The sequence below is a fragment of the Heterodontus francisci genome, chromosome 4 (assembly GCF_036365525.1).
Source record: "Heterodontus francisci isolate sHetFra1 chromosome 4, sHetFra1.hap1, whole genome shotgun sequence".
Classification (NCBI taxonomy): Eukaryota; Metazoa; Chordata; class Chondrichthyes; order Heterodontiformes; family Heterodontidae; genus Heterodontus; species Heterodontus francisci.
In genome coordinates, this window is record NC_090374.1 from 91,640,544 (window position 1) to 91,658,997 (window position 18,454).

Here is an 18,454-nt window from a genome sequence, read left to right on the forward strand (position 1 = left end):
TCTGGTTAATATTTGAGGACACCTTATTCTTAGAAACATGAGAAGCAGACACCATATAGCAAAATACCAGGCAGGCTCCATATGTTCCGAGACAGGCAGAGTGCAGTACAATCAGGGCAGGCTCAATACAATACCCAACAGCATCTGATACGTTCAGTCATTTACTGAGTTGGACAGGCCTAGTATGGTGAAAGAAGATTTCCTTGACACTATGTGTGTTGATGACATCTGAATCATAACGGGAATAGTTCTTCTGATTGGTAATTCTGGTAAAATCAAAACGCATTATTTTAAAATGCATTTGTAAATCTTGAATAAATTGGTACAAATATTCATGATTGAATCTAGTGCACTGTTACAGCATTATGACATAGTGAAGGTATTCAAAAAGAAACTGCTCAGAGTGTCTTCAACCAGTGACACTTCAGTTTTCATAATAAGCATGACTGCATTTTTGATTGGTGACTTTGCAGTTTCTTTTGTCTGCCCCAGTAGTGATGCAATGTGGGATTCTCAAACCCAATACAGTCAAAAACAACACAACACGTAGCAGCTGGGTTCACGTTTTTACTTTGAAAACTTTAAATAAGCCAAATGCAATCGATCACTTCTACATATCTTAAAATAATTAACACATCTCAACAGTATTATTTCCTTTCAAAAGGTGCATTTCCTTCAAGTTTTAAACAATCCAATCTGTACCAAAAAAAATGAAGCAAAGGTGAAAGAGGACGAAAGGAAGATTTCAGAGAGCAGCAACTGTCCACTACCACTTTCTATTGTCTAATCAGTGGCTGTGTATTGCACAAAACTCTACCGAGAACCATTCACAAGTGGAACCACATACAGAGGTTCTTCAAGCAATGCATGCCATAAAGTGCTATGAACAGGGGAAGCAAACTGTTTTTTTATTGTTTTTAAATCTATGGAGAAAAGCCTCCCAGCAATCAAGAATTGAGAAAGAAACTAGATTTTGTAGATTCTTCCATTGTAATCAATTCATCCAGATGTACCGCCCCTCCTCCCATTAGCCCAAAGGCAGGATACATCGTTCCGGAGCATTCCACCCGTCTTTCATACAGACACTGCATTGTATCTGCATTGTAGAAACTCACTTTCCCTTTGTCATAGTCCAGGCAAACACCAATCCGATTGGGCACAGACAGACAGCGTTTGTAAGATTCTGTGGATGAACTGGAAGGACCTTTTGGGATGAAAAATTTCCTCATCCCTATGGTAACAAAGGTGAAAGGTTGGGAGTGTTCCAAAGCAATATCTTCGCTCCCACTGTCGTGACCACTGTCTTGGTCGTACCTGTGAAAAACAAGCATTTATTTTCGAGGATGGACAAAAACAAAAAGATGTAAATCCATTACTTGAATTCACAGCTGTGTTTTATAACAAAACTAACTAGTTTTCAATTAGTGAAAAAGAGGTTGACTGGAAACAAAATAGCTGCAGCAAACCCGAGACTCATTTTTAGATGATGCTGCTTTCATTTTTCAGCAGTTGCACCAGGCAGGCTTTTATGGGATTAATTTGATGGCTTTGTATATATTTACTTAACTGCAATATTTTCTTTTATCAATAACACATCCATGTTCCCCATGCTAGAATAATCAAAGAGAACGACAGACAGAATCGCAGTTTCAAGCTAACAGCTCATCTCTATTACTTGCTATACTACACCCATAAGTATCTTTTGAACATTCTACTCTGACTGTCAATTTTGTCTTTCTTTAAACCACAATTATTTTTATTGCAGAAGTTGCAGGGAAATATCTAGAATGTTGTCAGTAGAAACATTTGCCCATACTAATTATATGTAAAAGGCAACAGGAATACAATCAAACTGCTGCAGAAATTGTTTAACTAAAACAAACCTGTAATTGAAGGTGGAAAATATGATAATATAAGGACTATCTACACAGCTTATCAATTTGGAAGAGTTCCTGCTATTGAGGTTATTAGTAACTGTTGGTAGGGTATCTTACCCAGGTTAACAGTATAGTTGGTACAGTGTCTTCCTAAGGCTATTAATAAGTGCAGTGATTCTTGTTCAGGCCGATAATAGGATAGGGCAGTGTAGAATGCCGCCCTCAAGCTAGTGTAAGAATGTTATGCAGGACCATGGCCAAATGTTCCTACTTACAATATTCTAGTGTGCCTTTCTTAGGCTGGTAACAGTTTGGGAACTGCAGAGTATCTTGCTCGGATTGAAAATATAGGGAGGTACAGAGTATTTCCCTCAGATTTCTGTGAGTATAGGACGAGATTGGGGACAATTTACACTACCTGGTTCTTGCCTGAAATACGAGTGGCCAGCAGGGAACATTCAGGTAGGACCTCAACCAGGCCTTGCAGCCCTTGTAGGCCTGATGCAATTTTCAGATGGACCTACAAATGGGGTCGTGTGATACCAACCTGTTTCAGAAAGGAAAGGTGAAGCACTGAAGGGTTTGGCATGCAAGGTTTAAAACTATGTTAGTCTTAAAGCAGAACAAGCATGCAGCAACTTGAAACCACGGCCTGAATTTTTTGGAGGAGCTGCAAGTCCAGCTGCTGGGGCTGAAAGTGGGAGGTGACTCTGCTCTGACAGCCGGCGGGACCCTAGGGTGGCACTTTGCCAATTAACAGGCTGCTTCCAGGGCTGCCATCCAATTGATGACAGAAGCCCTCAGCCTCGAGCTGCCAGCCCAATCAGAGGGTCAGCAGCTCAGCAGCCTTGATAGCGCCACTGCCTGCAGTCACCACTGCTGAGGCTGCAGCTCCAGGATGAGGGTGTCTCAATGGCCAGGGGCTCTAGAAGGTTTTGGGAAGGAAGCTGGGGCCAGGCAGGCAGGCTCTGTTGATTTGGGGGAGGGCTCAGGGTGCACCGGTAGCACCCTTGTCGCTGGGGGGCTCCTCCATTGGCCATGGAGTGCCCATCAAGGAAGATCCCCTGGAAACCCGCTGGGACGCCGCCAGGGGCGGAAGGTGGCCTTAATTGGGCCCTTAAGTGGCTCAATTGACCGCCCAATGAGGAACATGCCATGGCCGCTCCCTTGCCAACGCCTTCCCCTGCCATATTGCCAACCCTCCCGCCTCCCAGCCCAAGCCCAATGGGTGGAAAAATTCAGCCCCATAGATCAAAAAATAATCAGGGATAAGAGAAGCTTAAGCTTGTCAGAGTTACATAAATATAGTTCTAACTGAGATTGGGCACAGTGGCGTATGGAATAATGGGAGTGGGTGGCAATAAAACCGCCAATATAGCAGCCAACACCATGTGGAAGGAAGTGGTAAAGGTAGTGAGTGGCAACTCCATAACCTCTAGGACCCGTCTCCAATGTAGGACAAAGTCTAATGACCCCACAAGGTCAAAGAAGGTATGTGTCATGGCTACAAGATGCCATTAATATAAACTTCATACATTTCAGACAGGTGACCTGTATAAAACACTAGTATAAGACACTATAAGGTTGCTTGCCATTTCAACACTCCCCCCTGCTCTCATGCTCACATCTCTGTCCTGGGATTGCTGCAGTATTCCAGTGAACATCAACGCAAGCTCGAGGAACAGCATCTCATCTACCGATTAGGCACACTTCAGCCTGCCGGACTGAACATTGAGTTCAATAATTTCAGAGCATGACAGCCCCCCATTTTACTTTCATTTTTAGTTATTTTTTCTTCCTTTTTTTTTACATTCTTTTTTACATTTTTTACAATCTTTTTTTGCATTTATTTCATTTCATCTTAGTTTGTTCAGTTTGCTTACCCACTGTTTTTTTTCAGGTTTGCACTTGCTGCTGTTCAATATTCAGTGTATTCACACCTAATCTGTACTAATGCTTTGTCTTTCAACACACCATTAACATATTGTTTGCCTTTGCTCCGTGACCTTTTGGTCAGCTATGTGGCCTGGTCCAATCTGCACCTTCTCCTTTGTTATCTCTTGCCCCACCCCCACCTCACTTGCTTATAATCTGTGACTTTTCTAATATTTGTCAGTTCCAAAGAAGGGTCACTGACCCGAAACGTTAACTCTGCTTCTCTTTCCACAGATGCTGCCAGACCTGCTGAGTGATTCCAGCATTTCTTGTTTTTGTTTCAGATTTCCAGCATCTGCAGTATTTTGCTTTTATATTAGTATAAGACACTAGTTCAGCCTCAGCTGGAGAACTGCATCCACTTCTGGGGACCACACTTTAGGAAAGATGGGAAAGCATTGGAGACAGTATAGAAAAGATTCACGAGAATGGTTCCAGGGATGAGGAATTTCAGTTATGAAACCCTGCACATTCTTCCTTTACATATAACTGTCTAATTCCCTTTTGACTGCTTCGAGTGAACCTGCCTCCATCACGGCCTCAGGCAGTGCAGATCTTAACCACTCACTGCATGGAAAAGTTTTTCTTCATGTCACTTTTGCTTCTCTTACCAAATACTTTAAATTTGTGCCCTCTCGTTCTCGAACATTTCACGTGTGAGAACAGTTTCTCTCTATCTACTCTGTCCAGACCCCTCATGATTTTGAATACCTCTATCAAATCACCTCTCAGCCTTTTCTTCTCCAAGGAAAACAGTCCTAACTTCTCCAATCTATCTTCATAACTGAAATTCCTCATCCCTGGAACATTCTCGTGAATCTTTTCTGTACTCCCTCAAATGCCCTCACCTCTTTCCTAAAGTGCAGCGTTCAGAACTGGATGCAGTACTCCAGCTGAGGCCAAACTAGTGTCTTATACAAGTTCAACATAACTTCCTTGCTCTTATCCTCTATGCCTCTATTAATAAAGTTCAGGATACTGTATGCTTTATTAACCATTCTCTCAACCGTTCTCTCAGCCTGTCCTGCCACCTTCAATGACTTATGCACATATATTCCCTTTGCTCCTGCATCCGTTTAGAACTGTACCCTTTATTCTATATTGTCTCTCCATGTTCTTCCTACCAAAATGCATCACTTCACATTTCTCCGCATTGAACTTCATCTGTCATCTGTCTGCCCATTTCACCAACTTGTCTATGTCCTTTTGAAGTTCTACACTAGCCTCCTCACTGTTCACAATGCTTCCAAGTTTCATATCATCTACAAACTTTGAAATTGTGCCCTGTACACCAAGGTCTAGATCATTAATATATATCAGGAAAAGCAAGGATCCCAACACTGATCCCTAGAGAACTCCACTACAAACCTTCCGCCAGCCCGAAAAACATCCATTAACCACTACTCTTTTGCTTCCTGTCACTCAGCCAATTTTGTGTCCATGTTGCTAAGTTAATTAAACATGATTTTCCCTTAAGAAATCCATGCTGGCTTTCCTTAATTAACTTCCATTTGTCCATGTGACTCTTGATTTTGTCCGAATTATTTTTTTCTAGAAGTTTTCCCACAACTGAAGTTAAACTGGTGTCTATATCTTTATACCCTTTTTTTTTAACAAGGGTGTAACATTTGCAATTCTCCAGTCCTCTGACACCACCCCCGAGTCTAAGAAATTATGACCAGTGCCTTTGCAATTTCCACCCTCACTTCCCTCAGTATCCTTGGATGCATCTCATCTGGCCCTGGTTTTTTATCCACTTTAAGTACAGACAGCCTATCTAATAATTCCTCCTTATCAATTTTAAACCCCTCTAGTGTCTGAATTACCTCCTCTTTCAACATTGCCTGAGTTGCATCTTCTTTCTTGGTAAAGAGAGATGCAAAGTATTCATTTAATATCTCAGCTATGCCCCCTGCCTCCATGTGTAAATCCCCTTACTTTTCCCTAATTGGCCCCACTCCTCCTTTTACCACCCTTTTACTATTTAAATGCCTATAGAAAACTTTGGGATTTCCTTTCATGCTAGCTGCCAGTCTCTTTTCATATTCTCTTTTTGCTTCTCTTGTTTGCTTTTTCACTTCCACCCTGGACATTCTACATTCAGCCTGGTTCTCAATAGTATTTTCTACTTGGCATCTGTCATAAGCACATTTTTTCTTCTTTATCTTAATCTCTATCTCTTTTGTAATCCAGGGAGCTCTGGATTTGTTTGCCCGACTTTTCCCCTTCGAAGGAATGTACCTTGACTGTGCCCGAACTATCTCTTCTTTGAAGGCACCCCATTGTTCATCTATTGGTTTTCCTGCCAGCTTTTGACTTCAATTTATTCACCCCAGCTCCATTCTTACCCCACTGAGGTTGGCCTTCCCCCAGTTAATTATTCTTACCCTGGATTGCTCTTTGTCCTTTTCCATAGACAGCCTAAACCTTATGATACAATGATCACTTTCCCCTTAATGTTCTCCTACTGATACTTGATCCACTTGGCCCACCTCATTCCCAAGAACCAGGTCTAGCAGTGCCTCCTTTCTCATTGGACTAGCAAAATACTGTTATAGAAAATTTTCCTGAACACAGTCTAGAAACTCTTGCTCCTCACTGCCCTTTACACTAGTATAATCCCAGTCTATGTTTGGATAATTAAAGTCCCCCATTACAACTACCCTAGAATTTTTGCAGCTCTCTGTAAGTCACTTGCAAATTTGTTCCTTCACACCCTTCCCACTAGCTGGTGACCTATAGACAACACCAAGCATTGTAACCACACCTTTTTTGTTCCTTAGCTCTCGCCAAATTGATTCTGTCCTTGACCCCTCTGGGACATCCTTTTTCTCCAGCACTGCAATGCTCCCCTTAATCAATACTGCCACCCCTCTCCTTTTTTCCCTTGCCTATCTTTACTGAACACCTTGTATCCAGGTCTCAGTTATAGCCACAACATCATATTTCCACATGGCAATCTACACCTGTACCTCACCAGTCTTATTAACTACACTCCGTGCATTCACATTAACTCTGATTCAGACTTTATTACGTTCTCCCTTATTCTGACCCCACCTAATAACATAATAGCTTGATACAAGTCAGAAGTACTTCCCTATGTCAGACTATTGTGGTGTGCAATGTTAATCAGAAACCCTTAAAAAACTTCACTTGATAATTTTTCCTGCATTGTTACACTGGAACTTAATCAAAAATCAGATGTCTGAAGATGAACTATTAAGGAGCTACAATGAGCTCCTGCATTTTGTCCATTTTATTGCTTTTGTAACATATAAAATGTTTTCTCATTCTAATTGAAAGGAGGACGAATGCCAACATGTTTTACACAATTGACTGGCAGCAGTTTGAACAGTCCAGCAACCATTTTGTGTTGGTTGGAAATGGTTTCATTTATTTCTTTTTCTTTCTATAATATTCCAGGAAAAGTTGTCAAATATTATCAAGTCCAATGACATGTGTAGAACCTGCTTGACCTTGGCTCCCTGGCAGTCAAGCCCTTGCCAGAAAATGTTTGCAATCAGTGTTTTACAGCATGTAAATGGATGGACACGTGGTACCATGCACATAGACTAAATAGGTGACAAACTACAAACCTGGGACTGTTGATATCTCGTGAACTGTGAAACCACTCTTGCAGCTTTGCATCAGACACCACACCTACTTTAACCAGGTATGAGGAGGGCTCCACTCGGAAGGCCCAGTAGTATTTTCCTTTTGTTATTCCTGTGTCCCCCGTGATGAAGTCCAGAGACATATAACCTCCGACCACAATCCGCTCTGCACCTAGTAACAGAGGAAGCCCAGCCACACTCTCCACTGAATCTCTCTGTTTGCTTAAGATGAGGTGATCACTGTTGTAGCCACACTTCTCGTCAAACAAAAACCTAAAAACTATTTTAAAAAAAGAGAAATGCTTACAATCATAAGTTTACTTCCTATTTTAATTTCTAAGTAGAATAACATTGACAGTTTTGGCTTATTTTTTGGCCCTCTGTAACAAGGTTTCATTATCAGAATATTTACCACTTACTCTGCCTAGAACATATCAATACTGGACTGTTGCTTCTAAGGAACAATGGTGCTTCTCTAATGTGACTGTTCGAGCATGTCTCAGTCTAAAAACAATTGAGTTCCATTCACTGTAATGAAGGGTTCAATATCTGTGTCACTGTGGCTCATCAGCGAGCATCTCAAATGTGCTTATCTTCAGGTTTCTGTTTGCCCATGGCACCCTGGGGTGGGACATAAGTTTAAGCTTACGAATCTTTGACCTCAGCCAAGCCCTTAGATGAACTCCCAAAGGACAGGAAAGGAAGGGAAAGATTATAGATACTTGCTGATTATAGATTATAGATGCTTATAGATACATTAACAATGCTTGTACTGCCCACTCTGTCTGTAAATTCCGCTTATTCAATTGTGAAAAGTATAATGCAGGCTAGTTGTGCCAAGCAAGATTTCTGAAATAAACCGACAATTTACACTGCATAAAATTTACAAACAATACCTTGCAAAGTTGTAACAAATGGATGTAATAATAAATTGCTCTGATGTAATCCTTTAACTGTAACACTTATATTATATATATTGGCATGAAGACCCCACCTGCCAAGAATGAGGCAACTTAATTTCATCATATGAAACATTAATTTTAAACTGTTGCTGGACTGAAGAGATGAATGGTTTAAAAAGATTAGCAGTGGCTGAAAAAATTTCCATACTAAGAGACAGTTGCCTGGAGAGACAATAGAACCTGATCCAATTAACCCAAATGGATTTTGATCACCAGACACTGAATGTGGAACAAGCCAGCATTCCACTTCCCCTACCTCCCCCCAACACCCCCCCACCCCCCCCCCCCCCCCCCCCCCACTGCGGGTGTCTGATGAAAGGAATCCACAAAAATTCAGGGGAGTTTGTTAAAAGAACAACTAGTCACTTGACTAACCTGCTGGCCCAGGTTTGGTTTTCAACTGCTCAAAGAACAGTTTGGGTTAGACTGCAACTGAACTTGAAGAAAGAGCCTTTCTCCTGCCTGGCTCTCTCTCTCATTAATTTCCAGATCCATTGAAGACACTTAAACCTTAAGAGAGAAGACTCTACATCGAAACAAGTTTGAAAGCGTCCACTGGGCCCCAACGAAACGGCAAGATTTACCTGCAATCAAAGACTTTACATCGAACTCAGAAGGTTTTAGTTTAGGCAGGCATCAAGATCGGCGCAAGCTTGGAGGGCCGAATGGCCTGTTCCTGTGCTGTACTGTTCTTTGTTGTTTGACAGTAAATAAACCCCAGCTATTGCTTCAAATTTTTCCCCTTTATTCTTACCACTTTTCTGTCTCTATCTGCATGTATGTTTATCGCGTATACATGCTAGCATGGTCGCGTCGTGTATTCAAGGTCATTTTACATATATATTTATACATATATAAAGAGCAAGAAGGTAACCAGGGAAAGGGTTGGCCCACTCAATGTTAGAGATGGGAATCTATGTGTGGAGCCAGAGGAAATGGGCGAGGTGCTAAATGAGTACTTTGCATCAGTATTCACCAAAGAGAAGGACTTGGTGGATGATGAGCCTAGGGAAGGGAGTGCAGATAGTCTCAGTCATCTCATTATCAAAAAGGAGGAGGTGTTGGGTGTCTTGCAAAGCATTAAGGTAGATAAATCCCCAGGGGCTGATGGGATCTACCCTAGAATACTGAGGGATGCAAGGGAAGAAATTGCTGGGGCCTTGACAGAAATCTTTGCATCCTCATTGACTACAGGTGAGGTCCCAGAGGACTGGAGAATAGCCAATGTTGTGCCTTTGTTTAAGAAGGGTGGCAAGGATAATCCAGGAAATTATAGGCTGGTCAGCTTTATGTCAGTGGTAGGGAAACTATTAGAGAGGATTCTTCGGGACAGGATTTACTCCCATTTGGAAACAAACGAACTGATTAGCAAGAGACAGCATGGTTTTGTGAAGGGGAGGTCATGTCTTACTAATTTGATTGAGTTTTTTGAGGAAGTGACGATGATGATTGATGAAGGAAGGGCAGTGGATGTTATCTATATGGACTTGAGTAAAGTCTTTGACAAGGTCCTGCATGGCAGACTGGTACAAAAGGTGAAGTCACATGGGATCAGAGGTGAGCTGGCAAGATGGATACAGAACTGGCTCGGTCATAGAAGACAGAGGGTATCTGTGGATGGGTGTTTTTCTGAATGGAGGAATGTGATTAGTGGTGTTCCGCAGGGATCAGTGCTGGGACCTTTGCTGTTTGTAGTATATATAAATGATTTGGAGGAAAATGTAGCTGGTCTGATTAGTAAGTTTGTGGACGACACAAAGGTTGGTGGAGTTGCGGATAATGATGAGGATTGTCAGAGGATACAGCAGGATATAGATCGGTTGGAGACTTGGGCGGAGAAATGGCAGATGGAGTTTAATCCGGACAAATGTGAGGTAATGCATTTTGGAAGGTCTAATGCAGGTGGGAGGTATACAGTAAATGGCAGAACCCTTAGGAGTATTGACAGGCAGAGAGATCTGGGCGTACTGGTCCACAGGTCATTGAAAGTGGCAATGCAGGTGGATAAGGTAGTCAAGAAGGCATACGGCATACGGGGCATAGAGTATAAAAATTGGCAAGTCATGTTGCAGCTGTACAGAACTTAGTTAGGCCACACTTAGAATATTGTGTGCAATTCTGGTTGCCACACTACCAGAAGGACGTGGAGGCTTTGGAGAGGGTACAGAGGAGGTTTACCAGAATGTTGCCTGGTCTGGAGGGCATTAGCTATGAGGAGAGGTTGGAAAACTCGGATTGTTTTCACTGGAACGATGGAGGTGGAGGGGCGACATGATAGAGGTTTACAAAGTTATGAGCGGCATGGACAGAGTGGATAGTCAGAAGCTTTTTCCCAGGGTGGAAGAGTCAGTTACTAGGGGACATAGGTTTAAGGTGCGAGGGGCAAAGTTTAGAGGGGATGTGTGAGGCAAGTTTTTTACACAGAGGGTGGTGAGTGACTGGAACTTGCTGCCAGGGGAGGTGGTGGAAGCAGATACGATAGCGACGTTTAAGAGACATCTTGACAAATACATGAATAGGAAGGGAATAGAGGGATATGGGCCCCGGAAATGCAGAAGGTGTTAGTTTCGGCAGGCATCAAGATCAACGCAGGCTTGGAGGGCCGAATGGCCTGTTCCTGTGCTGTACTGTTCTTTGTTCTTTGTTCTTAACCAAATTAGAGTTTTAAAGTTAATAAACTTCCACCTTTCTTGTTTAAATCTAAGAAAACCTGTCTGGTTTATTTATTTGTCTTACAATTGGAGAGCAGTGAACAAGGATTCACTGAGAGGGAGTTAAAAACACGGTGTTTTTAAAATTAAACCCTGTTATGGTTAAACCATCCAAAGGCTGAGAGGGAACCCCTAGACCCCTTTCTCATCTGCTCGTAACAATATATGTAAAATATATTTATATATACACTGTAGTAAGGTCTGATAATTCTGAAAGCATCTTGCTTATAAATGTACATGCATTCAATGATACATTTCAACCGAATATAAAGGCGCAAACACAGAAAATATTAATTTAATGGAAAAAACAAGAACCCTGAATTTCCTTGGACTTTCTGCCAGTGCACCACCATAACCTTTAGGAAAGTGCAGTGGAAATTCCCTAAGCCAGATATTGATGTATCTGAGGCTGGGAATTCTGCAGTAACTCACCTCCTAATTCCCCGAAGCCTGTCCACCACCTACAAGGCACAAGTCAGGAAAGTATACTCCCCACTAGCCTGGATGGGTGCAGCTCCAACAACACTCAAGAAGCTCAACATCATTCAGGACAAAGCAGCCTGCTTAGTTGGCACTCCATCGACCACTACCTTAAAGTGGCAGCAGTGTGTACCATCTACAAGTTGCATTGCAGCACTTACCAAGGCTTCTTTGACAGCACCTTCCAAACCCACAACCTCTACCACCTAGAAGGACAAGGGCAGCAGATGCATGGGAACACCATCGCCTACAAGTTCCCCTCCATGTCACACACCATCCTGACATGGAACCATATCACCACTCCTTCACTGTTACTGGGTCAAAATGCTGGAACTCCCTTCCTAACAGCACTGTTGGTGTACCTACACCACATGGACTTCGGCCGTTCAAAAAGGCAGCTCACCACCACCTTCTCAAGGACAATTAAGGATGAGCAATAAATGCTGGCCTAGCCAGTGGTGCCCACATCCCATTAACAAATAACAAAAAATGTTTAGTAGCATAATTGAGATGTGCTCACATGGACGTGAACCAATAATGCTTCCTTTCTGCCCAATGAACTCAAGAAATATTCCTGGTTTTCCTCAGTCACAATAGGGACCAGTGCACCATTTCCTTCTCATATTTGTCTAATTTCCAGGACAGGCCTTGGTTTAACTTCTGGAATCGCAATACCTGAGAGTCTTGTTGAATTAAACCTGCTCCATCAGGAACCTTTCGAGGATAAGGTGGAAGTGCAGGAACAAGTGTGGGTTCTTATAGTTTCTCTTAAGCTGCAATTTTCTCAATAGGTGTGTACTTAATCACATTGATATCCTTTTCACCTTGTTGTTTCTCTAACAGGTTTAATGTGATTATCCTCTTGTGTTTCATAACCTCTACTGTGCTCAAAGAATTAATACTTCATAGTATTTGTCAATTCCTGCTTATCAAAGGATTCTCACTGTTTTACGGAGAAAGAAATTCTGGACAATTTTTGTACTAAATAGATGGAGACGCTGGCTTCATAAATTTCAATGGAATTCTTTTTTATATCATAGGTTTTCTAAATAAAAACTTCACTGTTCACAATAATCTGATTTTAGCAAATTGAATAATTCATTTCTGTAATTTTAAAAGTACACTCGAGATTTTCCAAACTCATATTGTAGTATAAAATTTTTGACATTTTGTATATTAGGTGATGCAACAGGGTGAAGACAGAGATCATAGGAAATAGGAGCAGGTGTAGGCCGTTCGGCCCATTGAGCATGCTGTGCCATTTAAACAGATCATGGCTGATCATCTGCTCTACGCCATTTTTCCCCACTATCCCCATATCCCTTGATGTTGTTTGTATCCAGAAATCTAATGATTTCTGTCTTGAACATGCTCAATGATTGAGTTTCCACAGCCTTCTAGGGTAGAGAATTCCACAGATTCACCACCCTTTGAGTAAAGAAATTCCTCCTCATCTCAGTCTTAAAGGGCCTGCCCCTTATGCTGAGACTGTGTCCCCAGGTTCTAGACTCACCAGCCAGAGGAAACATCCTATCTACATCCACCGTGTCACGCCCTGAAAGAATTTTGTAAATTTCAATGAGATCACCTCTTATTCTTCGAAACTCTAGAGAATACAGGCCCAGTTTCTGCAATCTCCCCTCATAAAACAATCCCGCCATCCCAGGGATTAGTCTGGTGCTCTTCCGTTGCACTCCCTCTATCGCAAGTATATCCTTCCTTAGATAAGGAGACCAAAACTGTACACAATAGTCCAGGTGCGGTATTACCAAGGCTATATATAATTGTAGCAAGGCATCTTTACTCCTGCATTCAAATCCCCTTGCAATGAAGGCCAACATACCATTTGTCTTCTTAATTGCTTGCTGCATCTGCATACTAGCTTTTAGTGACTCATGAGCAAGGACACCCAGGTCTCTTTGGACATCAACACTTCCCAACCTCTCACCATTTAAGAAACACTCTCCCTTTCAATTTTTTTCCGCCAAAGTGAATCACTTCACATTTATTAAAATTATATTCCACCTGCCATGTTCTTGCCCATTCACTTAGCCTATCCAAATCCCTTTGAAGCCTTCTTGCATCCTCCTCACAACTTACATTCCCACTTAGTTTTGTGTCATCAGCAAATTTGGAAATATTACAATTGGTCCCACTATCCAATCATTTATATAGATTGTGAACAGCTGTGGCCCAAGCGCTGATCCTTGCGGTACCTCACTAGTAACAGCCTGCCATCCTGAGAATGACCCATTTATTCCTACTCTCTCCTTCCTGTCTGTTAACCAATTCTCAATCCATTGCAGTATATTATCCCCAATCCCATGTGCTCTAATTTTGTTTACTAACCTGCTGTGTGGGACCTCATCAAAAGCCTTCTGAAAATCCAAATACACCACATCCACTGGCTCTCACTTATCTATGCTACAAGTAATATCCTCAAAAAACTCCAACAGGTTTATCAAACATAATTTCCCTTTTCTCAAATCCATGTTGACTTTGCCCAATCATATCATTACTTTCCAAGTGTCCAGTTATCACATCCTTTATAAGAGATTCTAACTTTTTCCCTGGTACTGATGCCAAACTAACAGGTTTGTGATTCTTCGTTTTCTCTCTCACTCCCTCCTTAAATAGTGGGGTTACATTTGCTACTTTCCAGTCTGCAGGAACCCTTCCAGAATCTATAGAATTTTGAAAGATAACCACCAATGTATCCACTATCTCGACAGCCACCTCCTTCAATACTCTGGGATGCAGCTCATTTGGTCCAGGGGATTTATCAACCTTCAATCCAATTCATTTTTCGAATACTACCTCTTTATAGATACTAATTACTTTCAGTTCCTCATTATTACATGTCCCTTGTTTCCCTAGTATTTCCCTAGTATCTCCCTATGGGAGATTTTTCATGTCTTCCTCCGTGAAGACAGACACAAAGTAATTGTTCAGTCTCTCCGCCATTTCCTCATTCTCCACCACAAACTCTCCTGTCTCCGCCTGCAATGGACTCACATTCATCCTTGCTAATTGTTTCCTGTTCACTTATCCTAAAGAAGCTTTTACAGTCCGCCTTTATGTTTCTAGCTAGCTTCAATCCAATTAATTTTTCGAGTACCATCTCTTTATTGATACTAATTACTTTCAGTTCCTCATTATTACAAGTCCCTTGGTTCCCTAGTATTTCTGGGAGATTTTCCATGTCTTCCTCCGTGAAGACAGACACAAAGTAATTGCTCAGTCGTTCTGCCATTTCCTCATTCTCCACCAGTAAAGTAATCTCTTTTCCCTTTCTTTACTGCAACAGGGACAAATGCCACGGAAATTCAATCCTCATCATTGCTGGGAGCACAGAAAGGCTGAGATAAATTTTACTGGGATACTAATGGGCAGGTCACAGATATGTCATGGGCCAATGTGTTCTCCAGCAACTCTAGGTCAACAAGTAATGGTCAGATATGCACATGAATTTCAGTAGATCCATGTGATAAAATTATTTAGGGTGGTGGTTCACAAGTGAAAAGTGGTTTGTAAGGATTTGTCACCAGTATTCCATGCTCTAGACTAAATGCCCCAGAACTAGGATTCCTGCCCGGAAGTCAGCTTATTTGACAGGCTTGGCTTCCAGTTGGGTGGGAAGCACAACAGAGCAGGTTGGTCTGGTCCCCAACTTTAGAGAGGTGATATGATCTCAAGCAGGGGTTCAATTCCTTTTCCACAGGGTCTTTTGATGAGGAACAGGGGTTTGATGGGGAGCTAGACGGAGGAACCCCTGCTACTCCTGTCCCACAAGCAGTGCTGTAAAGGCCCTTATCATCTCCCTGAAACTGTCTTTGCCTTCCCTCAGCTGTTGGGTTTACCAAGGATTAGGAAACTAGGCTGGCCACGGTTCAAACCTGCAATGCAAAGACTGCCAACTTTATTAGAATATTTAAAGTGCTAAGCCACCTCCTTGGAGCAGGTTAGCTTCCTGCCCCTTGTCACAGCTCTGTTAAAAACCCAGAAGTGGACGGGTGGGCAGTGGGTTGGGATCGCGTTTGAGAATTTAAAAATTTCAACATCTGACCTGACCCCAACCTACCCATTTCTAGCTGTTAAAATTCAGCCCGCAGAGTTGAAACAGAAATGTAAGTTAAAATATTTAATTAAATGCCAAATCAAGTAAGAAAGCAAAATGACGAGAGGGAAGGGAAGATGGGATTAAGAGATAGAAATAAAAGAGGCAGAAAGAAAAGTAAAAAAAAAATATTTTAAATCTCCAACAATAATTCACATCTTAAGTTAACTTTCAGTGTCAGAGGGATTGTTTGGCAGTAATTCTTAGAAATTCACTAACACTTGAATCAACAAGCCCTAACTTTTTCTGGTGTATTTAATGGGTATCTCGTGGCTAAGTACCCCAAATTCATAGCCTTCTACATGTTTGAGTGCCAAATCTATCAACAAGGTACTGACATAGCGAAGCTTGTGGAGGAACAGGGCAAAACAGACAGCAACTTCCTGATTTCCACATTTAACAGTGCATCCGTGGCCACCAGAAGTTGCTGCCTCCTGGCTCCATCCTCTGGCCATTAGTTGGTTCCTCACGGTAGTGTCCTACGCTCAACCATCTTCAGCTACTTCATCAATGACCTTCCTTCAATCATAAGGTCAGAAGTGGGGATGTTCACTGATGATTGCACAATGTTCCGCACCATTCGTGATTCCTCAGATACTGAAGCAGTCTGTGTAGAAATGCTGCAAGACCTGGACAATATCCACACTTGGGCTGATAAGTGGCAAGTAACAGTGCCAGGCAATGACCATCTCAAACAGGAGAGAATCTCACCCTTGACGTGCAACACTGGATACCCCACTATCAACATCCTGGGGTCACCATTGACCAGAAACTGAACCAGACCAGCCACATAAAAACTGTGGCTGCAAGAGCAGGTCAGAGGCTAAGAATCCTGCAGCGGGTAACTCACCTCCTGACTCTCCAAAACATGTCCACCATCTACAAGGCACAAGTCAGGAATATGATGGAATACTCTCCACTTGCCTGGATGGATGAAGCTCCAACAACACTCAAGAAGCTCGACACTATCAAGGACAAAGTGGCCCTCTTGATTGGCACCCCATCCACCACCTTCAACATTCACTCCCTCCACCACTGACGCACAATGGCAGCAGTGTGTATCATCTCCAAGATGCACTGCAGCAATGCACCAAGGCTCCTTAGACAGCACCTTCCAAACCCGCGACCTCTACCACCTAGAAGGACATAGGCAGCAGATGCATGGGAACACCACCACCTGCAAGTTCCCCTTCAAGCCACACACCATCCTGACTTGGAACTATATTGCCGTTCCTTCACTGCCGCCTGGTCAAAATCCTGGAAATCCCTTCCTAACAGCACTGTCGGTGTACCTACCCCACATAGACTGCAGCGATTCAAGAAGGCAGCTCACCACCACCTTCTCAAGGACAATTAGGGATGGGCAATAAATGATGGCCTAGTCAGTGGCGCCCACATCCCATGAACAAATTTTTAAAAAATTATTTGCCTAGTAAAGGACATATAGACATTCCACCCCAATAGTAGGCATTGAGGAAACTGCCGGAAACAGTAGAGGACCGGCTGGAGGAAGCCCCACGGAAATTTTAACTCTTAAGAGTCATCCTGTGAAAATACCATTGTTCTGTCATGTCAATGAGAGTGTAAGAGCTTCACTGTAATACCTCATCATATTCGCATCAGGCATTCCAGGGATTTAGCAAACTTAAAGTAGAAACTGTTAACTCAAAGTCTAAAGGAAAATATATTTACACCACATCATGGTTTTAATGCGACAAAACAAGCTATTTCCCTGTAAGCAATTAATAGAAATAATGACAGAATAAACCAAAATGTTGGTACACCTCCATAAACCTGATCAATAAGGGGCAAGTGATGAAGCTGCATTGCTTTAATGAAGATTGCAGTGACATGAAAACGAAATGGACAGAAGAGGTTCAGATTCTCACAATAATAACACTTTTAAACTTCAAAGATCCTGTAGCTGCAGAAATGTTTAACTGCAAAACTCTTTTACATTAGATTTGGATTAGAAGCTACAGAGGTTACACCCATCTGAAAATTGGGAAACGGCTGCAACTTTTAGACTTTAGCTGCCCACCTCTTCCAGATTTTAGAGACTAACAATTTCTGGCTGTGAAATTGGATCCATGTTGCACTTCCATAATGTTTACTAAATCAAGAATAAAGATATTTGTCACACTCATGACGGTTGTACAAAGGGCCACTAGGAGTTTAAATCAAAATCCCAAATAGCCGCTAATCTTAAGAATTAAGAAAGCCTTCAATTTTCTTTGTACTGGAATAGTTAGTACATGTTGCAGTAAATCTATGCTTCTTTTTACAATAATAAGTAAGTATCCATGTAATTTAATCACTGGTCCATACTGCCCACAGGTATTTACAATCTGAAACTGGCACTGCAGAGAAGGAAGGGGGATTAAAGTTAAAATGATCATTCACCTCAGCATTGGAGTTTTGCCGCACCACAAAACAACCTCATCTCAGCTTTTCTTGAGGGCACCCGACTTTTCAATGTGGAACTGTGTGTAAAGTGCTTTTCCCTATCCCTAGCCATCGTGGCCAGTGTGTCACATGCATGGTGTATTTAAATTCCACCACACAAAACAGTTTTCAAAGGTTCTTGTTCTTACAAATCCAAGAACCAATTAAATTTGAAAGTGCTTCAATTCAATTGAAATAGGGCTGAGTTCCAGAAACAATTCCAGGATATTGGTAAGCAGATGAAAGGTTTCTATAAAGTGGAGGAAGTTGTACGGAACAGGGGCATAGTGGCTAAAGGATCGTCTAGTAATGA

At 42.0% G+C, this 18,454-nt stretch overlaps 1 protein-coding gene across 1 annotated transcript in view; it reads right to left on the reverse strand.

The window, feature by feature from the left end:
- Positions 1-597: 597 nt before the first annotated feature.
- The window catches only part of trim36 (tripartite motif containing 36), a 129,398-nt gene continuing 111,541 nt past the window's right edge, over positions 598-18,454 (reverse strand). Inside the window, exons 9-10 of the mRNA XM_068029859.1 lie at positions 7,409-7,706; positions 598-1,314 (exon numbers count right to left, since the gene is read on the reverse strand). Coding sequence (XP_067885960.1) covers positions 948-1,314; positions 7,409-7,706 — 665 coding nt within the window. The 3' untranslated portion in view covers positions 598-947. The remainder of the gene's footprint in view (positions 1,315-7,408; positions 7,707-18,454) is intronic.